At 39.9% G+C, this 21353-nt stretch overlaps 1 protein-coding gene across 1 annotated transcript in view; it reads right to left on the reverse strand.

Annotated features, from left to right (window-relative positions):
- Positions 1-4074: 4074 nt before the first annotated feature.
- The window catches only part of LOC104628249 (zinc finger MYM-type protein 2-like), a gene marked incomplete at its 5' end in the record, with an annotated part of 27876 nt that continues 10597 nt past the window's right edge, over positions 4075-21353 (reverse strand). Inside the window, 8 exons of the mRNA XM_010296769.1 lie at positions 4075-4921; positions 9002-9122; positions 9506-9757; positions 10847-10961; positions 14895-15046; positions 15963-16131; positions 17301-17395; positions 19642-19749. Coding sequence (XP_010295071.1) covers positions 4729-4921; positions 9002-9122; positions 9506-9757; positions 10847-10961; positions 14895-15046; positions 15963-16131; positions 17301-17395; positions 19642-19749 — 1205 coding nt within the window. The remainder of the gene's footprint in view (positions 4922-9001; positions 9123-9505; positions 9758-10846; positions 10962-14894; positions 15047-15962; positions 16132-17300; positions 17396-19641; positions 19750-21353) is intronic.

Raw genomic sequence — 21353 nt, forward strand, 5'->3', positions numbered from 1 at the left:
GCCAGCGCCTGCAGCCCGCTGGGGCCCTGCCAAGGCAGGGCCGCTCGCCAGGCACTGCCAGCTCCGACCGGAGCAGCACAACGAGCAGGCGCAAGTCCCCACGTCATCTTTGTATGTCTGCAAGATGCCTGCTGTGCTCGCGGGTGGCCGAAGAGGTGGCTAGTTAGTGTTACGGATGCTAACACCAGCCTAAGTTTTGAAGCACGTGTCCTGTTACATGCTGGCTTCAAGCATCCACACCGTGGCTCCTGTGCCGAGGCTTTCAGGTTTCAACATTTCAAATTAAAAAGCTGCTAGAGGAAAGGTTTCTGACTTGAGAAATCAGAAATTACCACGCTTAACCAAGCCCTTGGGGACAGCGCGTCCAGCGCTGCGGCCACATGCAGAGCCCTCACAAAAACCTTAACAAAGGGCAACTCAACCGTCAGTGCTTCCAAAGCGTTAGCATTTGCCAGTATAACCTGAAGAGTCACACAGAATCACAGAATCACTAAGGTTGGAAAGGACCTTCAAGATCATCAAGTCCAACCATTAATCCAGTGCCACCATGTTCCCTAAACCACGTCCTGAAGCACCACATCCACTTGTTTTTTGCACACTTCCAGAGATGGCGACTCCCCCCCCTCCCTGGCCAGCCTGTTCCAATGCCTGACCACCCTCTCGGTGAAGAAATTTTTCCTAATATCCAATCTAAACCTCCCCTGGCGCAAGTTGAGGCCATTTCCTCTTGTTCTATCGTTAGTTACTTGGGAGAAGAGACCAACACCCACATCGCCACAACTCCCTTTCAGGTAGTTGTAGAGAGCAATAAGGTCTCCCCTCAGCCTCCTCTTCTCCAGGCTGAACAACCCCAGTTCCTTCAGCCGCTCCTCATAAGACTTGTGCTCCAGACCCCTCACCAGCTTCATTGCCCTTCTCTGGACACACATGAGGGTCTAACACCCTTCTAAATCTTTCTAAGTTCTTGGCCACAAAACCCTTTGAATTTCAGTTTCATTGAGTCCCGCCGCTCAGTGCAGGAGGAATCGAAAAGCTCCCACTCCACTTACTCTGCATCATACTCCATCTTACACATAATGCGTATCACATAATGCACAGGAGTGCTGAAAAGTGAATGTTTACAAAAATGGGAATTAAAGTATTTAACTGCCCTTCTTAACAGTAATAGACAAAAAGGGGAAAGTGTAACAGAAAAAACACCTTCTATATAATAAAAAATATCAGCAAAAATGGAAATAGGGCGAGTGCCTACCACCACTCATGCCTTTTCCATCCCACACACCAACTCCTTTTGGGACTCCACCATTTATGTGCCACCTCTCCTGTTTTCCCACCTATTCACAGAGCCTCTCGCAGGCCAAAGTCCAAGATACTAAGAAAACAAATTTTGCCTCACTATCGAGTCACACTGTGAGCATTTTAAAGATAATTAATATTGTACACATTGAAGTTACTCCACAATGTTTTGTTCAATAAAAATGAACTGTCATAGTTTATGCTTACTTCAGTAACTACAAAAAGCTGCATTTTCCTCAACGACTGCATACAGTTATAAAAGATGACTAACAAAGCAAATTTCTTTTCTGAAAATTGCACTAATTTTTCACTGCTTCTCACACTGAACTATATTTTCTATGTAATTTGCCTGCTGCTGACATCTGATTTTCTTAGGATCTTGAGGCTACTACTTCACCTGTGAATCGTTCAAAACTAGATCTCAAACCGAGGAGATGCAGAGCATGTGCCGGCATGATTTGAGAAGTTCGGAAAATCCTGTCTGGACTGGGCTGCGATGCCAGCGCCATCTGAGCAGAGCAGTACGGTCCCCACGCTGCATTTCTCGGGTGAGCTGTGCCAGAACTCACCGGGATGGCTGGAACAGCCATGTTGGCACTTCACACCCTCTTAGAGAGAACTTGAAGGCAGGGATACGTATCATTGACTTGGAAGCTCCATGTGGAACAGGGCATCATGTATTTTCCTGCTCAGCAACCTGACTCTAGTCCAGCTGCTGATGGTTCTTACAAAGAAAAAGAAAACGTATTTGCCCTGAGCTCCCAATTATTAGAAAATTGCATGCCTCTCTTTTTCAGAACTAAGGTCTTTTGTTGCATTTTTCATCACCATTCAAATTTAGGATTAAAACCCATACATTGAGCTGTGATGCATTCTTGACTACAATATCTTGGCAGCTTACAACATTTGATCTAAACACTTGAAAAACATTATTGCTGATGATGGAATAGCTCCATCTTCTGGAATAAAAGTTATTTTCTTGACAACCATCTTTGTGTTTCCAACATGGATCTATGTGGAAAAATTTCTATTTCAAAACCTAACTTGAATATTTTTACTGATATGGAAGGTGCATCTTGGGTAGAAAACAGGAAATACAGAAATAATGTGATTTCTGATAAACTTCAGGGAGCATTATTTTCTAATGACACTGAATACGCATGTCTGTTGCACAGCATGCCATATTAAAACCCAACCTTATTATTTAAGAAATAGCTGTAATCTGATTTTGAGAACAAGAATTTAAACTCTGTTTAAGACAAAACACTCAGCACACACATACTTAAACATTAGTCCTGGTTTAGGATACTTGACGCTTCACGTCAAAACACCGTAGTTTTACAAAAGTGTTTGTAGTTAAACACTGTCCTAAATGGTGTGATTAAAGCCCCTCCTGTTGAAGTACTTTTAAGTCTGAACTATAGAGAAGGGGCTACAAGTTATCCATATTGCTATTTATAAAAAAATTGAAACATATGTTTAAATTATGTATTTTAGGTTAAGCACATGATGCATTTTAAGCAGGTAATTAGTAACGATGATTCCCATACGTAAAATTTAACTTACGGTCAAGTCAGGTGTTCAACTGGAGAGGCCAGAACAAAACCATGATTACAATTTCTGATTTTATCACTTTTATGTATCATGGGCACATTCTATGGCTGTTGCCTGAAAAAAACAAGCATTAATGAACTAAGTTCTTAAGTACTCACTCACAAAGGGAAAAGAGCATTGAAGCTGTTAGGGATCTATTGACCGTTGCTGCGTAGCATTTCTTGGTTTCACAGGAAGGGTAGAGCCACCGGTAAAAAACGAAAAATTAAACATGTACATCTCCATCTACTTTTGAAATAGCTGTACACCTGAAGTTAATACATACTCATGGACACACAAGAATAGCAGAAATTTAAATAAACTTGCTTAACAAAACAAAGCAACTGAAGCTTTATTTCTCTATATAGAAAGAGGCGTCCCTATGTGCATTCTTTTAAGCTAAGGAAAATGAAAAAGCCATGCAGCCCTTGCAAGAAATAAATCCTAAGGTGGTAATATATATACATAGAAAGTTTCCCCTTTAGTAGATGATTCCTCTCAACAGATGCATAATGTCATTTAGGAGAGCCAAACTTATGACTACTTTATAGTAGAATATTCTACTACATTTTTTTCAGTACAATAGCAAAACCATTGCATGAACCACCATACTGCTCACATCAGTTAAACAAGAGCAAGTAACAAAACTTAAGCAGCTAAGTGTATATCGGAAATCAGACTCCTTATGCAAAGTAAACACAATGAAAGGATATAGAACAAATGAAAGGACTTTTCTTCAAAAAAATTATCTTTCAACTTTCTGCAACTTGACATCATATGGCTTTTGAATGGAGGCATTAGTTAAAAGAATCTTCCCACCCCTAGTCAAGTATTGACTGTATTTAAATACAGCAACGCAAGGACAAACAAAAGTTAAAAATTTAGCATACCACATTACTTTATGTAATACAGCATTAAAATCCCTTTTGCTAAGGCTACAAAGGACAGATTTACAGTAATATGAGGTACCAGCATTTATGGTCAGAAAAGTAAAGATGGAAAAGAATTACACAGCATTGTCATCAGACATTTCTCTTTTTTTCCTTTTGTTTTTTGGAAGGGTTTTTGGTTTTGGTTTTTACAAAATACATGTCTTGATGACCACATGCTTTAAGCTTATATTGATTTATTTTTTTATATATATATATTTTTTATTTGTAGGGGCAATTGAGAGAGAGTCACAAATAAGGAAAGGACACTAAGGTTTAATCAGGGCAACAAAAAAAAAGATGTTTTCACCAGAATAGATTCACATTACAGTACACCAATATTGACAGCATTCTCTTTTGTCTATTTTTGGTACATAAGATGGAATCTCTCTACATAACCTTATAAGGCTTCAGTTAACTAAAAAGTAAAAAACCTATTAGTTTACAATTTATTTAAAAATTCTGAAAGACACAGCAAGTTCTAAACTTTAGTAGTGCTACCCATACACAACCATCTGGTTTAAGAACCCATTAAAAGAGCCTCCTTTCAAGGGAGCTTCCAACAGCAGTTGTGCAATATGGATGTCTCTTACTACAAGGGAAAAAAAAAATTACACATGGCACATTCTCATTCATATTTTGCAATGTAAAAAGTTACAAACATACCTAATGAAATAAATAATAAAAAAAGAATCTGAAATGTGTTTGTAATGTATCCTAAAACCACTACGCAGAATAATGGAAACTTTCACTCACAGACTATTTACATGGTAATACCCAGGTGAGGGTACACACTGCTACAAAACTCATAAAACAAAGGGTAAACTTGAAATGTTTTCCATAGTAAAGGTCTAGCAGCATGACTATATCTAATGCTGTTTGTTTTCTTGACGGTTTTTGGAAGTTTGTTTTAATCTATGTCTTCATCCAGTTCATAATTGTCTTTATCATAAATATCTTTTACTAAAAGAACCCGTACAAGCATATTTTCCAAAGTGTTGCGGTCCAGTGAAGTGGCAGTGTACCAGATGGGACTCTCCACGGAGACGGAGCACTCTGGCTGCAGATAGAACATGTCCATCCGCTGATTCAGATTCTGTGGGCTACAAGGGGGAAAACATGGGAACATGGGGGTTAGAAAAACAGCCTGAGAGGACAAAACAGCATGTTAGCAGTTCCAACATCCTGCACAAATGAAACTCTAACTGTAGCTAGGCAAGTTACAAAAAAAAAAAAAAAAAAAAAAAAAGATTAACGTGGAGGAATGCGGTCTGGTTCATAGAAGAAGCCATGCCAGGTCTGATCCAAGCCCAGCCAGTCCTGTGTCCTCAGAGCAGCCAAAAGCAGACGCCTGGGACTTAGCAAGCATACAAGAGACCACAGGCTGTCTTCCAGCCTTCAAAACTTTGCAGATCCAGGACTTGCTAAACCAGAAAGTACTTTCTACCTATTTAGGAACCCCTGAAATCGACACATTTGCAAAGAGTAATCAGTAATTGCTCATGATCAGTAATCATTACATCAGTAATTGCTTGCACTGCCTGATGCAGCCATCTCTGAATGTAGAGCCCGGGTTTCCCTTGCAAATCAAGGATGGTAGTTCTGAGAGATGCACAGAAATTTAGCACAACAAGCTTAAATCCCTCCTCCTCCTTTTACTTAAAGGGTTGGTCATTATAAGTCTTAAAATCCCTTAGTTCCTGATCCACTGTACCTTGGAGTTTGATCCAGCTCAGACACATCTGCTAAGCCACTAGAGAAGACCCCTTTAAGGAAATTCTAGCATTTTGTCCATTTAGGCAAGTTTCAGAAAACAATTTTCAATTCTGCATGTGCAAGTGCTCACTCATGCTCCCTCCCTCATAAATACTGCAGACTTCAGGAGTTAACTCTATTTCATGTTTCTTTGGCAAAAATAAGGATTTTTACCAGCTCATCTTCCCAAACTGGCTCGTAAGATTTCAGGTGCTGCTTTTCACCTGCTGGGGTGAATGTTGGCTTGTTCTGCTCTTACATAAATCAGATTAAGAGTCAGATAAGAAGCAAAATATGTTTAAAATATTCTAATAATTTAAATATTTTAACGTCCTTCATACTTTTTTGAAAAGCCAGTATTTTTATAGGAACAAACAATGACAGTGTTCACAGTTGTGAGTGAGAGGATCCTAAAAATTCAGATGTAACTGCTCGCTGATTGCGAAGTGTATTTCAAACAGTTGGCATTACCTTAAATTTTACAATAGTTTTACAATATTACCTTAAATCACATTACCTTAAATTTTACAATAGCTTTTAGAGTGTTAAATATTTAATTAGAATTACTTCATCAAAGACATGAGGTATATGTTATTAGAAGTGGAACCCGAAGAAACAGACAGAGAAACTGGTACCAACAGATGAAGAAAAGGCTGAGGTACTCAGCAACATCTTTGCCTCAGTCTGCACTGGCAGTCTGTCATCTCACACCTCTCAAGTGGATGGACTGCAAGACAGGGACTGGAGGAGCAAAGTCTATGGGACCTGATGAGATGCATCCCAGAGTCTGGAGGGAACTGGCTGATGTAGTTGCCAAGCCATTCTCCATGATATTTGAGAAGTCCTGGCAGTCAGGTGAAGGCCCTGGTGACTGGAAAAAGGGAAACATTACACCCCTCTTTAAAAAGGGTCAAAAGAAGGACCCTGGAAACTACCAACTTGTCAGCCTCACCTCCGTGCCAGGGAATATCATGGAGCTGATGCTGCTAGAAGCTATGCTAATGCACATGGAGGGCAGGGAGGTGATTGGAGACAGCCAGCATGGCTTCACCAAGGGCAAGTCCTGCCTGACCAACCTAGTGGCCTTCTAGGATGGAGTGACCACATCAGTGGACAAGGGAAGAGCTACAGGTGTTGTCTATCTGGCCTTCTGTAAGTCCTTTGACACAGTCCCTCAAGAACATCCTTCTCTCTAAATTGGAGAAAGATGGATTTGATGGGTAGACTGTTGGGTGGATGAGGAATTGGTTGGAAGGTCGCATCCAGAGGGTAGTGGTCAACAGCTCAACGTCCAGATGGAGACTTGTTACGAGTGGTGTCCCTCAGGGATCTGTATTGGGACCAGTACTCTTTAATGTCTTCATCAATGACATAGTGGGATTGAGTGCACCCTCAGCAAGTTTGCAGATGACACCAAGCTGAGCGGGAGGGCTGGCATGCCTGAGGGACAGGATGCCATCCAGAGGGACCTCGACAAGCTGGAGAAGTGGGCCCATGTGAACCTCATGAGGTTCAACAAGGTCAAGGGGAGGGTCCTGCACCTGGGTTGGGCAATCCCCAGCATCAATACAAGGTGTGGGATGAAGGGATCAAGCGCAGCCCTGCCGAGGAGGACTTGGGGGTACTGGGGGATGAAAAGATGGACAGGAGCCTGCAGTATGCACTCGCAGCCCAGAAGGCCAACTGTCTCCTGGGCTGCATCCAAAGCAGCGTGGCCAGCAAGTCAAGGGAGGTGATTCTGCCCCTCTACTCTGCTCTGGTGAGACCCCCCCCTGCAGTCTTGTGTCCAGCTCTGGAGCCCTAGCACAGGAAAGACATGGACCTATTGGAGCGGGTCCAGAGGAGGGCCACAAAAATGATCAGAGGGATGGAACACCTCTCCTGTGAAGAAAGGCTGACAGAGTTGGGCTTGTTCAGCCTGGAGAAGAGAAGGCTCCAACGAGACCGTATTGCAGCCTTCCAGTACTTGAAGGGGGCTTAGAAGAAAGATGGGGACAGACTTTTTTGCAGGGCCTGTAGTGGCAGGACAAGGAGTAACAGTTCTAAATGAAAAGAGGGTAGACTTAGACTAGACGTAAGGAAGAAATTTTTCACACTGAGGGTGACGAACCACTGGCACAGGTTGCCCAGAGAGGAGGCAGATGCCCCATCCTTGGAAACATTCAAGGTCAGGTTGGCCGGGGTGCTGAGCAACCTGCTCTAGTTGGAGATGTCCCTGCTCACTGCAGGGAGGTTGGACTAGATGACCTTTGAAGGTCTCCTTCAACCTAAACTATTCTATGACTCTAAGCAGTCTGCTGCTCTAGTTAGCAACGGCGACCAGTATCTGTAAGACAGCAGGACTTGAAACCACACCGTAAACGATGATCCAAATGGGTTTAAATGCATTCTTTCACCAAAGTTGAGATGTTTCTAAAGAAAAAGAAAACATTTGTTCTCTCTTCCCTATTGGCTGTGTAATTCAGTTCAAAAATCCAGCTTCAGCTTCTTAATGAGATATCCTCTCCAAACCATGACAGTAGGTAGTGTGAAGGCAAAAAGCCCCCCCTGCAACATTCAGAATTAACTGAGTTTATGAAAAACAGGTGCTTGCATTAACAAACCATAAGTTTCTCTCTAACATCACATACTTGCACTTCTGCCTACGTTGTGCGTAAGGTCTTTCTTCACCTTTAAGAGTAAGATACTGTTCCCTAACACATGTTGGGTCTCATGATTTAATTTGATTTACTGGGTTGTAGATACAATGTGATTTTTATTTCCTTGATATCACTTGCCTATATTTCACTTAAGAGTTACATAAAATCTACATTAAAATCAGTTGCTCAAATGGCTGTTAAATTAAAGTATTTATAATGAAATCCTGTTTTCAAACCCTTTCAAAACACTTAGCTGCTAAATTAAAATTTTTTTGAAGAGTTGCCTGAACTTTTCTTTTTAATGTATTCATTTCTGTGCAGATTGGAAGGAAACAAGCTATTTCTAAATGCTGGAATACTCTCAGTAGTATTTTTTCCTACATTTCAGATTCCTAATTACTTAACATGAAGCAAATCCATTGTCTCAATCCAATTCTTACTGAAGAGACAGGAACCTCACAAATGAAACCCTCAGTAGCAAAACCTGCCAGATTCCTTACTGGTAATTTTCTGCAGATACTTGGTGTTTCCAGGTAAGAAAATGAAATTGCACTGTCATTCACAGATGGAGTCCTTCACAGTTAACACTGAAGTACTCTGCTGCTCCCACGCATTCTGCACGCCTGGTCCAGACACAGAACTGGAGATTTCAATGCTTTCATTTAAAGATTTTTCAGAAGATCTCAGTCCATTCCCTTTCTTGAGTGTATTTCATGTTGCATCAAAACATTTCCCTTTTGTACTTGGTCTACTCTAGACCACTTCTCTATTAACCCATACCATACTTACCTTTTAGACAGATAGCACTCAAACATTTTCACAGGGCATCTAGCTGGATCAGATGTGTTTTCAATTTGTTCAAATACTGGTTCATCATCTTCATGTTTCCTTTTTCCAGTAGTCATTTTATCTTTAAGGAGAAAATCAACAACATCCAAGCTATAACTTGAAGTTATTTTACATTTTTCAGTAAACTTCCCAGAGTGGGCAGCCCACCAGGTACCGCAATGCGGTCGTCACAGCTATGCATATCTGCAAAGCGGAAATGCAGCCCACAGCCACAACGAAGTCACAGCATTTAGCATGGAGACCAGGAGGCTCAAAGGGATCATTTTAATGCAGAGACCCTGTAGTCTCCACGGACCACACACTCTGTTTAAAGATCCGGGAGCCGAGAGCTGCTAAACTTTATGCAAAGGCAGACCTCTGGCTCCTGGAAAGGTGCCCAGATGTCCCTCAGAGGAGCGCAATGTGGATGCTCCTGCAATACTTATTTTGGAACTGCCATAGTACCTTCACTATCGGCTCTGCACAGGGAAGACACCTGATATCGAAGACAAGCTTTGCTTTCCATTGTTAGAGGGTTTTTTTTCCACTGTCTAAAAACAGTGCCAAAAGAAAGTCTTAAGTGCTGCTCCACTGTTTTCAGGCCAAAATATTTAGTGTTAAAGTAGAACAGAGTATTCAGAAGAGCAACCGGTGAATGTGATCCTAGCTGTTTAATCCTCCAAAGGTAATCTTCTTCAACTCGAGAGAATATTGATCCTTCAAAAAGAGTATTAGAGAAAATAAAATGGATTAGCCCATACACTGTCCAGATGCAAAAGAATCAAATTTCTGTTTAGTGTAAAATTTAATAAAATGCTCATGATGGAAGCCTCTAATAAGCATTTAATTATATGTCCACACCCCCGAACCCACCTCTTAAAAGACACAGACACTCGCTGATTCAGGGAGAGACAGTCAATAGGAAATATCAGTATAGGCAATTTCATACGGAACACATTTGTTTAATTACAACAGCATTGCTTACATGTGGCTCCCTCATGTTATTACATAAAAACAAATGTTCAAGGGCCTAATCTTAATCCTTTGATAAAAAGCATATTTTTGAGTTCATTTTGTTCTGCTCAGGCAAGGCCTCCGAATAGCTATACCTTCCTCCTCCCTATTGCTAACAGGTATCTCACTCAGAAGGCACTCCTGGCCCATATCAGGATATAGGGAGGGCCCTATACTGAGGCTCTCCAGAGCTATACAGAGAAAAACCAGTATCAAGAAGAGAGAGAAAAGGGGCTGGTAAGGACAAGCCCTCATTCAAGAGAGGATTGTGAGAAAGATGGAAGAACAGTGGATTCTGCAGTTCAGAACCAACACTGATCTGCTGGGAAAAACTCCTGTTTTCTCCATGAATTGATGATCCTCCTGAGCAGAAGGCCCATAGCAGAGAATCCTCCCAATCCAGCTGAGAAAGACTAAAATACATAGCTTGTTAGCCCTACCCACACATAGCCCAGTGCTGCCTGCCTGCCTCCCATCTGGGAAAAATATGGGCAAAAAATATATTCAGCTCAGGTAAAAAGTACAAGCTGAAGAGCAGCTGCTTATTCTAACTTTCTCTCCTAAAAATGGATAATCAATTTAAGATTAGCAGGTGGTGATTAACAGATAAGAGTAACTCTTGCAGCATGGATTACTGAGAAACAAGACAAGAAGAACAGGTACAGGCTTAACTGAACTCTTAGATGATATCGATTACTATTGCCATGCATAAAATGTTTGTATATATCTACGTGCTTAAGAATACAGAACTATGAAGAGATGAAAAACATACATGACCAAAAAGAAAATTACCATCTGGAAGTATGCTTGGTTGCCAGCTTCTAAGGATTTTATTTAATTCCTGTTCAAATGTCTGGTAGATTGGATCAATAAATATGTTGTCTGTTCGATTACTTCCATATAAATACTACAGGAAACAGAGACAAACAATATTTACAGTTCCAGATTAGAACAAATCCTGTGCTATAGGGTTCTTTTTCAGTACAATGCTTGCAGTTCTATAAAAAAGATATCTAAAAATAAAGCAATGACACTTTTCCAATATTTGGCAGTTAAATGTTACCTCCAATATAACCTATGTTGTAAATTTCTAACTGGATATGGATCACAGATTAATTACAACTCTAACATTTTTCTCTAAAATTTCCTCTGGGCGACACTGTATCAGTGAAGGAGGAGCAATTTAAAAAAAAAAACCAAAAACCACAAACTGATTTATCTTTTCCTCCACCTAGGTCTTCAACGAAAAAAAAAATCAGCAAGAATCTGCCATTTTAAATGTGAACTCTGGACACTGACAAAAGCATCTTCAACACAGAAGCAGGAGCAAAATAACCCCATATATTTGTGGTAATGATATGCAGCAGCACAAGAAAAATGATAGGATGGTGCAAGGTGCCTGCCTATTCTGCAATCTAATTATCTTAACCCTCTTGACCTTACCGACAGAAAGTCTTTGGAACCTTTACCAAGAATTAATGGCCGAGGGCTATACTAGTATTTGACATTATCCTCTCTGGAGACATTTCTAAGAAACGGAGGATTGGCTTCTTAAAATTTCCACTTCAGTGTTATCTTTGTGTGAGCAAGCCTGTTGTTAGTGAATACATAAAAGTGACAGACACAAAAAATGTACTCATTTCTGGAAATGACATCTATTTCTGCACACATACTTGAAATAACATTAAACACAGTGGTCATTTATACTTGGCGATTCAGCACATCTTGACTTCCTTGTCTTTGCACTTAGTTTTATAATAAGGAAAAACAAATTAATACACTTCCTAGAAGTCTCCAACACAACATCTCCATTTACATAACTATTTTATATGGTATGTTTAACTAATTCTTCAAAGCATAATATACCCCAAAACGTGCTTGTTTGTACATATATCAGTTTTGATTTTATAAAGCAATTCTGTGTTTGTCCCTCTGTTCCCTGGCACATTTTTCCTCCATGAATTTTCATTTTCTCTGGTTTGCATTGAACACACTGAAAACCGGTTCAAAACCAATTCCCACACAAGCCTGTGAGAAGTCAACTACAAACATTTCTGTTTCCTGGTACAGAGTAAGTGTTTGGTTAAACCCCGACATCCCCAGTAGAAATCTGTGAAGCACCCTGGACCATTAGCACTGCAGAGTCTACAGAAGAATGATGATGTGTTGCAGTCTCCTTTGCTACACCATACCCAATACGCACCCACAAACCTTCATTTCCACACTGTAACACCGTGCTCTGCTACTCTACAAACTGTAGCAGGGGCAGGATGAGCATAAATTAAGGAGTTTCCACCTGAGATGAGCTCTACTGAAACTGCAGCCAACAGGAAGGAACTCGACATGTCTGAGTCCCACAGTGGAGAACAAGCTGAACCACTGCCCACAGCACCTTCAGACAAACATCCGCAAAGCTCCATCAGCCTGAAGGTTGTCCAAACAACTCAATTATTACATAAAAACATAACCCGCCCCTGCCAAGAAACCCCAACCTGTACTGGGACAACGAATGAAGGCCACGATGTAGTAGGGGAGCAAGGCAGGCTAACACCTTCTTCTAGATAAACCCTCTCCACTAAATGCACACCTGACCGAGCAGCAACCTTTAAGTATGATATTTTTCAGGATCAGTGCTTCACAGTTATCAAAACCATTATTGAACCATTTCTGGCTGGAAGCAGAACAATTTCCACTGCAAATGAACCTGAACTGAGAAAATGTACCATTTCACTCAGGGACCAGTTTGCTGGAACAGGTCTTCCAAGTGCTTCCTTTAAGAAAAAGTTATTTTACAAAGTCAAAAAAACCCCCCCCAACTTAAGACTTGAAGTCCTGAGCACTTCCCCCTGTGCTCAAACCATATTATACTGACGTGGAAAAGCTCCAACCTGAGCCCGTACTCAGCCACAGTGAGTGCAGTCATCCTGGCGGAGGGAGAAAGTGCTCTTTTTCTAACCTACGGCTTCCACATCCTCTTCCTTTGAAGAGAAACTTATTTAGACTTAACAAAACATTGATGATCTTTGGCACAACTTTATCCTTATATGGCATCACTTAATCTCCTCCGAGCCCATTCTGAGTTACACAGAGCCAAGACCTTTCAGCAGCAGCAGACAATTTATTCTCCCTCAGGAGTACCCACGCTGCGGTTGTCAGATGGAAAGAAGGACTAAGAAAATACTAGAAGGCAATGGAGTTCTGCTGCACCTTGCAACGACGACGCTGCATTTAGTGTACCCCTAACCTGTTGAAACGTGTTTCTTCAGAAGGGTAACGCACCCATATACATACAATTAGCACACAGATGTTGGCGGCAACCCTTGACAGCTCACACGCTGACATGTTTCTGTCCCTCACTTGCGGTCTGCCTTTGTGAAACGCACACTCCTCAGAACATCCTCCTACCAGTCTGAATAGCAGTGGCACAACTGAGCCCGTGAAACGGGGCTGTTAACATCACCCGAATTAAATACTGGACACTATAAGTAATAATTACAGTAAAATGACCACATTTCCATGTTCCTCTAACGTTCCAGCGTTGTGTATGTTTATGAAGGCTCATGATATTGTGTTGTGCCACACAAACTTTGGTTCTGATCAGCTAAAAAAAAAAGCTTTACACATAACTAGCTTTCACAGTAGACAAAATAGACAATGTCAAAAGCACAAAGAAAAAGGTGAAAAAAAGAAAATATTAGTTGAGATCCATGTTATAAACACACACCTCACTCTGTGTATTGTTTATCAGCTTAATGAGTATTTTCAATTCAACACAAAGATACAGAGAGACAGTATATCGTGCCAGTGCAGAAGCAGAAAGCTAGCTGTATTTGAAACATATTTACTAAAATGCCAAACCATGAATGCTCGCTTCTCAAATTTCAACCATGCGCTAAAGATATCGACTAACTCCTTAGTTTTGCATACTCACAAGACAAAAAAATTAGCAGAGTTACTATTTATTTTAAAATGCTTTTGATTAAAAACCTGTTATTTGATTCAAGTCCTCTGCCTTAAGTAGGAAACATTTTAAGCTGGATTGCAAAGCTTGTGAACAGCTTGCTTTCCACATCATAGGCATTTTTTATTGCCTTTTAATTTGAAGGAAATTTTCTGTGTTCTCGGCTCTGAACATTGCTTATTTCATCTATGATTTGCCTTATGTACCAAAAATTATGACATCGTCTGCTTAAAAGATAAGCTATAGAATAGCTTTTCTAATTATCTAGTGATATGTTACTGCCTTCACATGCAATACACCTAAACTGACTCCCTTTATCTTCAAAATACAATGTAATTACAAGTGAGGGCAGGGCAGTTGTGTAAGACAGTCAACACCACAGAGTTTCCTGCACTCTACAAAAAAGCCTGACTGCCCACAGTCTGCAACATTCAGTAAATTAGACTCTTGCAAAAAGACACTTCAAATAGCTTGTTTCCACTACAGGCTAAGTAACTGAATTATAGACATTTACAGATCATACCTTGTTTCATTCTGTTTACATTAAGCCATCTTTAGCAAACAAAATGAAGCACTGCATTTGGAAAAAAACTATGTCATTTTAGGCTGCAAATTCCTTGCTTTAACCCGGCAAGAAGCTTAAAATTATTACATATATCAGTTTGCATTCGTGTTTTAAGGACGTGTCTGCAAACTCTTTTTCTATACAGACAACTTTCTACAATGTGATTTACAGAGCAGCCTCTCTCTGTTCCAGTCATAGCCGTTATATTAAGAATAGCTCCTAGCCAGTAAATCCACATTATCTCCATTCTTCCACTGAAATGAGTTACAGTCAAATCAGCAGCTCCACTTCGCATCTCTACAGCTTCTACTAACCTCCTGAATCCCAAGACACAGATAATAGATGCTGTCAGGTGCATAGTTCTCTCCATTTGGCCTTCGAATTTCATTGACAAAATGTGTCAACCCATAGTTTAACTCAGCTGAAGTATGTGATAATAGATCTTCCTTTAATTTCACAGACTTTGCTGTAAAATAGAGAAAAAATGCTACATTATACAACAGAATTATTACACGGTGAGAGTGGGATAGGGTATTTTTGGACTGGAAAGCAGGAAACTGGCATGATGTCCTCTCCACTAACCAATGAACAAGTCTAGATGTACCAAGTAGTTCAAATGTTAGGTCTGTATTAAAATAAAGAAGGCTACCAGAGTAATGTCTAGTTAACCAAATGCACTATCACCCACTGATGAATGTACTGTCACGCACAGCTGAGGACGACCCAGAAGTGGCCCAAGATGCTGATGTGAAGACAGTGCTGTGGAGAGAGACCTTCAGGGGAAACACCAGTTTCCGAAGATCCAACAGCATAATGCAAGGGTGCCAAGACGCACACAGGAGCTGAAGAACAGCGGGAGTAGCAGCAATTCCCCTTTTCCCTCACAGTACAAATGTACACACAGAGGAGCGTTGCAGAAAGAGCAGCAAGGGTCCACGGGAGCGAAGGCCACTTCATGTCAGAGCTCCACAGCCAGGTAATGCCAGCCTCCCGTGAAGATCTCTTTCCAGGACAAAGGGTAAGATGCCAATCCCTCGCAATTTAGGAAGTCCAGAAAAGGTGTGAACTCCAAGGCAAGTTAGAATATGAAGAAAAACAGGATGCAAACAAAAACCCAAAATGGTCACAGAAAGTCAGAAGAGCCAGCAAGGTGCTGTCCTGACTTGCACAAGAAGTGAGAGACCCAGCATTTTGAACCAAGTAGGGGAAATTAGGAAAAAAACAAGTTGGGCAACTCTTTGGTAAAAGAATCCCAGTCATTGTGGGAACATTAGGGACATGTGAAAACTTCTGTTAAAAATTCCAGCTGAAAAAATCAGATGAGTACAGCAATTCTCCCTACCAAGTAAGAGTCTGGATGCCAGATTTTTGGAAATACTTACTTGATTTCAGTTCCTCTAATTCTGGAAGCTCTTCATCTAAATACCGAGACTTTACCCAGTGCTTCCATGCATTTACACCATATGCGTATTTGAATGGAAAACTACACTCTGAGTTTTCAGAGCTGTCATCGTGTGACTGGTATTCCGACACCGCTTTCCTCTTCACCCCCTGCCATTGAAACACAGTGGTTAACACCGCCGACAGCTGCTCACAGCAACCACGCGCAAGCTGCAGGCCAAATTACAAACTGAATGTTCAGCGTAAAGAAACACATGCTTTATTCAGTAGGTGGTTTCGGTGTTGAACATAACTTCTAAGGACAGTATTTACTTAAGCTGACAGAGGTTTCTAATTTGCCTTTCAAACTGGTTCCTAACACAGACAGAAAAATTTTTGGTAATGGAGTTGCTGTATTAGTTATATCATATTAAGCAACAAACGCGTGATGCACCAAATAATTCAGTGTATTTCTAGGATTTCTTTGTGTTACTGATGCTAATGACTGTGTTAAGTTAAAGATGCTGCAAATTATGTCAGGTGGTCAACTTTTAGGCTTGACTAACTCGTCAATGGAAAAGCTAGCATTGGTCCCAAATTAAACCATATCCAGCAGATAATATCAACAGTTTTTACTTCAAATTTAAAACTAGAAAAAACATTTATTCTTAGAAAATTTTATTAGAAGTTGGCTTTTTTTTTTTTAAAAGCTGCAATACCTGCAGCAGTTATTGCAACAAAACCATTTCAGCTTTGTTTCAGGCATCAGAAACTCTATTTCCTGTTAGTTTCCTTCCAAATAAAAGAATACGGCTACTTTATTTGCAATGTCTAAACTAAGATTTTTGACTGAAAATAAAATCTGGAAAAATTACAAGCAAATAAAAGTTATTTTTTAAAAACTGTTTTACACAGTAGATGCTATAGCTCCCATTATAAGCCATGGTAACGCCAGCATTCTTCCATTTTACTATCAAATTAAAGCAAGGCAGCTTTGCTCAAAGTAGAAGGTAGAAAAGCATTGCTAAGAGTACAGTAAATATATACATTCTAGCACATTGCATCAATAGTTCTACCAATGTGAAGCAAAAATGGGATCAGAATTTAGAAACCACACTCCTATTAACTGCAACAGACACAAGACTGAAATAAATTTATTATTTGAAATATATCAATTTACATCATAAAGATAGGATATTAGGTATGAACAGGCAGTAACACATTTTAGAGCAATATGAGAACTGAAAAAAAAAAAACCAAACCCAACCCAAAACCTGGAGTATTTTTGCCCACTTAAATTTGCGCTTCAATATTTTTTTTTAATAGCATGACAAAATTACCTTCTTTTTGGACCGAGGCCTTGGCTGTTCCTCGTATTCTTCCCCAAAAACAGGAGGTAATAAAAATTCATTTTCTGTATCAAGCTCCTCAGTTGCTGAAAATATATTAACAGAAACTTATTTCTAAACATCTTTTGAATAATATTGGATTGAAAAAAACCCAATTAACCCAATTAGTATGTATTAAGATAAGGGGTCCACAAAAGCACACATATAAACATTGCCAAAGACCAGATTTTAGTCAGACTAGACATAAAGAAGAAATTTTTCCCAGTGAGCGTGGTGAAGCACTGGCACAGGTTGCCCAGAGAGGTGGTGGACACCCCATCCCTGGAAACATTCCAGGTCAGGTTGGACGGGGCTCTGAGTAACCTGAGTTGAAGATGTCTCTGCTCACTGCAGGGGGGTTGGACTAGATGACCTTTAAAGGTCCCCTCCAATGTAAACCATTCTATGATCCTACGAAATAAACCTACTGTTATTTTCAAAGTAAGGCAAAGCTGTCAAAATACTGATTTCTAAATAAATTGGAAAGGATACAGTGTTCAACATTTTCAAGCACCATCTCAAGTCACTATGGCAGCATTTCTTACTACAAACTCTTATACTTATGCCTAGGCAGTTTTTGGTATTAAGAAGTTTAAGTTATGATGAGAATTATCAGCTATGAGTGGAAAAAATACAAATTAACTTACTACATGCACTTTTGTTCATCTATTTCCATCATTTCTATTAATGTTTTGTATTTTATATAGCACATTATACTTGGTTAAAAACATTAAGAATCAGAATGTAAACTCTTTCAGAGAAACTGGGTTTAGTCCGTATTTATACAAGTGGTGGAGGTCTAGCTCATGATGGATGTTACAGTCATTTTGGCAAACAGATAGATGGTAATATGTCAAAATACTATTTATTTAACATTTCAGGAATAGGATGAAGGACTCTATTTCAGGCAACACAGTGGAATAAGACAACATATGATTGGATTTAGTGTTGCAAGTTCCACCTTTATTTACTTTACTGAAGATGGTTCTTCCCTCATTTAGCAATCAAACAATGTTTTCATTCAAAACTGAATGCTCTTTTGATAGCCTGATTTCACCACCTTACTCCTCAAGACACCATTCAAACTGGTCCAGATGAAATAGCATTCACATGCAAAGATCAAAGAACTCTGCCCCAGACTAAACACCAGTCCTTCTCCTGCTACGACGAAGAATGTCTCAGAAGCACTTCAGTGTAACCAAGAGCTGTTACAAATTGCTATTAATTACCATTCCACTATGATTAATTTTTTCTTCAATTTTTTTTTTCTTTCTCATGTATCAAGCCTCACTTATAAAAAGGGTTAAAAATCTAACATGCATCTGGCTAATAAACTTCCTAAGACTAAGACCAGACTAACCCCTAGACTTGATCTTTAAATTAGACAAATTACAATGAGACAATTACAGCAAACTGAGAAACCCAGTCTGGGCCATCTAGTGCTGACATCTATGGCACAAAGCAAAAGAAGACTTTCAACATCAGACATAGAAGCTAGTCAGGGGAGGTATGAGTTATACGTCCAAGAGAAGCTATGTCAAGGCGGATACTAGCTACAGACAGGAGCTTTCGTGGATCTTGGATTGATTAGGACACCTGATCTAATTGAAGATGTCCCTGTTCCTGCTCATTGCAGGAGGGTTGGACTAGATAACCTTTAAAGGTCCCTTCCAACCCAAACTATAAACACTGTTGCCTGCGTTCTATAGAGTGGTAAAAATTTTAATACATAAAAAGGTCTCAATGTAGTGATTTTCCTGGTAAGTCAAATAACTCTACCTTTTTCAAATACAGGTATGGACAGTAATAAGATACTAAAAGGTAACACAAGTGATGTGCACCATTATCAGCTTGCAATTTTCTAAGAAAATTGAGTGGGAAATTTGCCCTTTTGTCATTTTTGCTCTAAACCACCATTTCCCACGGAAATACCTGGTGATTGAAGAATGCATTCATTACTGTTTGCCATGACACATACTGAGTCTTTGAGCCTTCAAAATAGGCTCAGTTTTCCTAAATCCATGTCTAAAACCAAGTGATGAGCCACGTTCTTTTGTGAAAAGTTAATTCTCCCTTTTCTTTACATTCTGTTTCAAATATTGTATTTAGAAAGGTGGAGGAACTAATTCAGAGGTCCCCAACCTTGCAAAGACATGGCAAAGTTTTACCTAACAGTCAGTCAAGTGGATCTTGCAATCGACTAAAAGCTCCTCTGAAAGGATGATAAAACAAAGTACAGTGGTTGCCCACAATGTCTATTTCACAATATTTATTAAAATGACAGAAAAAATACCTCTTGGAAAGTCTATTTCAATATCAAGGTCTGGTTCATATGGAACATCAGGTAAGCTTGTTTGTGCCTCTGTTTCTGAGTTTAGTAAATTTGACTCAACTATCAAACCTGTAAAAAAAAAAAAAAGGAAAAACTCTCGTTATTTTAACCAACAATTGGATTAGTCAAAACAGGGCAAATTTAGAACATTAGAAGCTGAGTGGTTCTAAAGCTGCTTGTTCTGCTCATTGCCATCCTAGGTTTTGTTATTCTTGGGATCTCAGATTTACTTCTCCAATCTGATTTCCTTCAATCAGAAAAGATACTTACTAGCCCATCTGTCCTTCATTAAGATGACTCAGCAAAGCATGTGTATAGAAAATCAAATACTGGGGAATCTGGATCACATCAACTAATCACAGAACTCAAAACAAGCCTGACAAACCTAACTATTTTTCTACATGATTCTTCCCGCAACAGAACAGACTTTCACATCTGTGAAAGTGATCCTACAAAAACAAACAAGGCAGGCAGGCCGAGAGAAACAAAAATTTGACCTTTTTCCAACTTCTAGCAAAGACAGATTTCTCCAAATTCAGTTCTCTGCAAACGAGCAAGCTTTCATCCCATGTACCTACTCATTCCAATAGCTGTACTTAGCAAAACGGAGCAAGGAACTGAAAATGACAACCTTGCAGTACTACCAGAAATGTCCAGCTTTAGTGGGGGAATAGCAACAGTTTGGAAAACAATAAGCCTCCTGGGACTGCAGTACCATTGGCCTCCTACATATCAGGCCCAAAGCGTAAGTTCAAGTCATTTATCAACACCCTTTGACATCTGTTGAAAAGAGCTTTGAAAAAACCCCAAAATTTCACCTGACTCAAGGGAAAACCTTAAAATACATTTTTTGGAAGAGAAAGCAGATTCTCCTGCAAAGATACAGAAGATACTTGAGGACTTTGGCAGGCAGAGCTGGAAAAGAGGGACAAAGAGGTATGTGCACTGAGAAAATATCATTACAGGATATGCGGTATATTTGATCTTCGGCTGTAAAGTTGTCCGAGACAGTTCTCTCCTTTTCGGTGAGCTGGTGGGATGACAGGCCATTTCAGCAACACAGCTGCAATGATCTATCAGCTGATGCAGTACTATCTTCGAAGACTGGATGTTTTTGCAGGTCAGGATCAATCAAGAGCAAAAGCATCTTAGGTCACCTGGTTTTGTTGACCACAGTTCCATTTGTGAAATATATGCTTCTCTTAGTTTTAAGAGTCCCCACTTTCCCACACCCAATGTAAAATGCGCCTAGTAACGTGTTACAATGACATCAGATCCCTGTCATATCCCACCTTGTTCAGAGAAAGTTCTGTTCCCACCTGTAACACACAACTACGGAGATCACTTTCCCTAAACTTCTGACTTGAGTTTTTCTGGGAGGACGAATGAATTGGTTTTGTCTTGGTTTGAGTTATGCTGAGAAGAAAACATGTGTGTGCAATCCTGGATGAATGCTCGCCATCAGCCAGGGAGCTGGCACAAGCAAAGAGAATGCCTGTGTTTTTAAAGACAAAGGTCTGGTACAGGACACTGAGGTCACACAACAGACTTCAGAACCTCTTTCTGTATTTCAAATGTGCTAAAATGATCTTTAAAAGTATTTAAATAATTAAGATTTCAACTTAATGTAAGAACTCAACAATAGCACTACTGTACTCAAAAAATCTTTCCCT

The sequence above is a fragment of the Phaethon lepturus genome, unplaced genomic scaffold, assembly GCF_000687285.1.
Source record: "Phaethon lepturus isolate BGI_N335 unplaced genomic scaffold, ASM68728v1 scaffold11511, whole genome shotgun sequence".
In the NCBI taxonomy this organism is placed as follows: Eukaryota; Metazoa; Chordata; class Aves; order Phaethontiformes; family Phaethontidae; genus Phaethon; species Phaethon lepturus.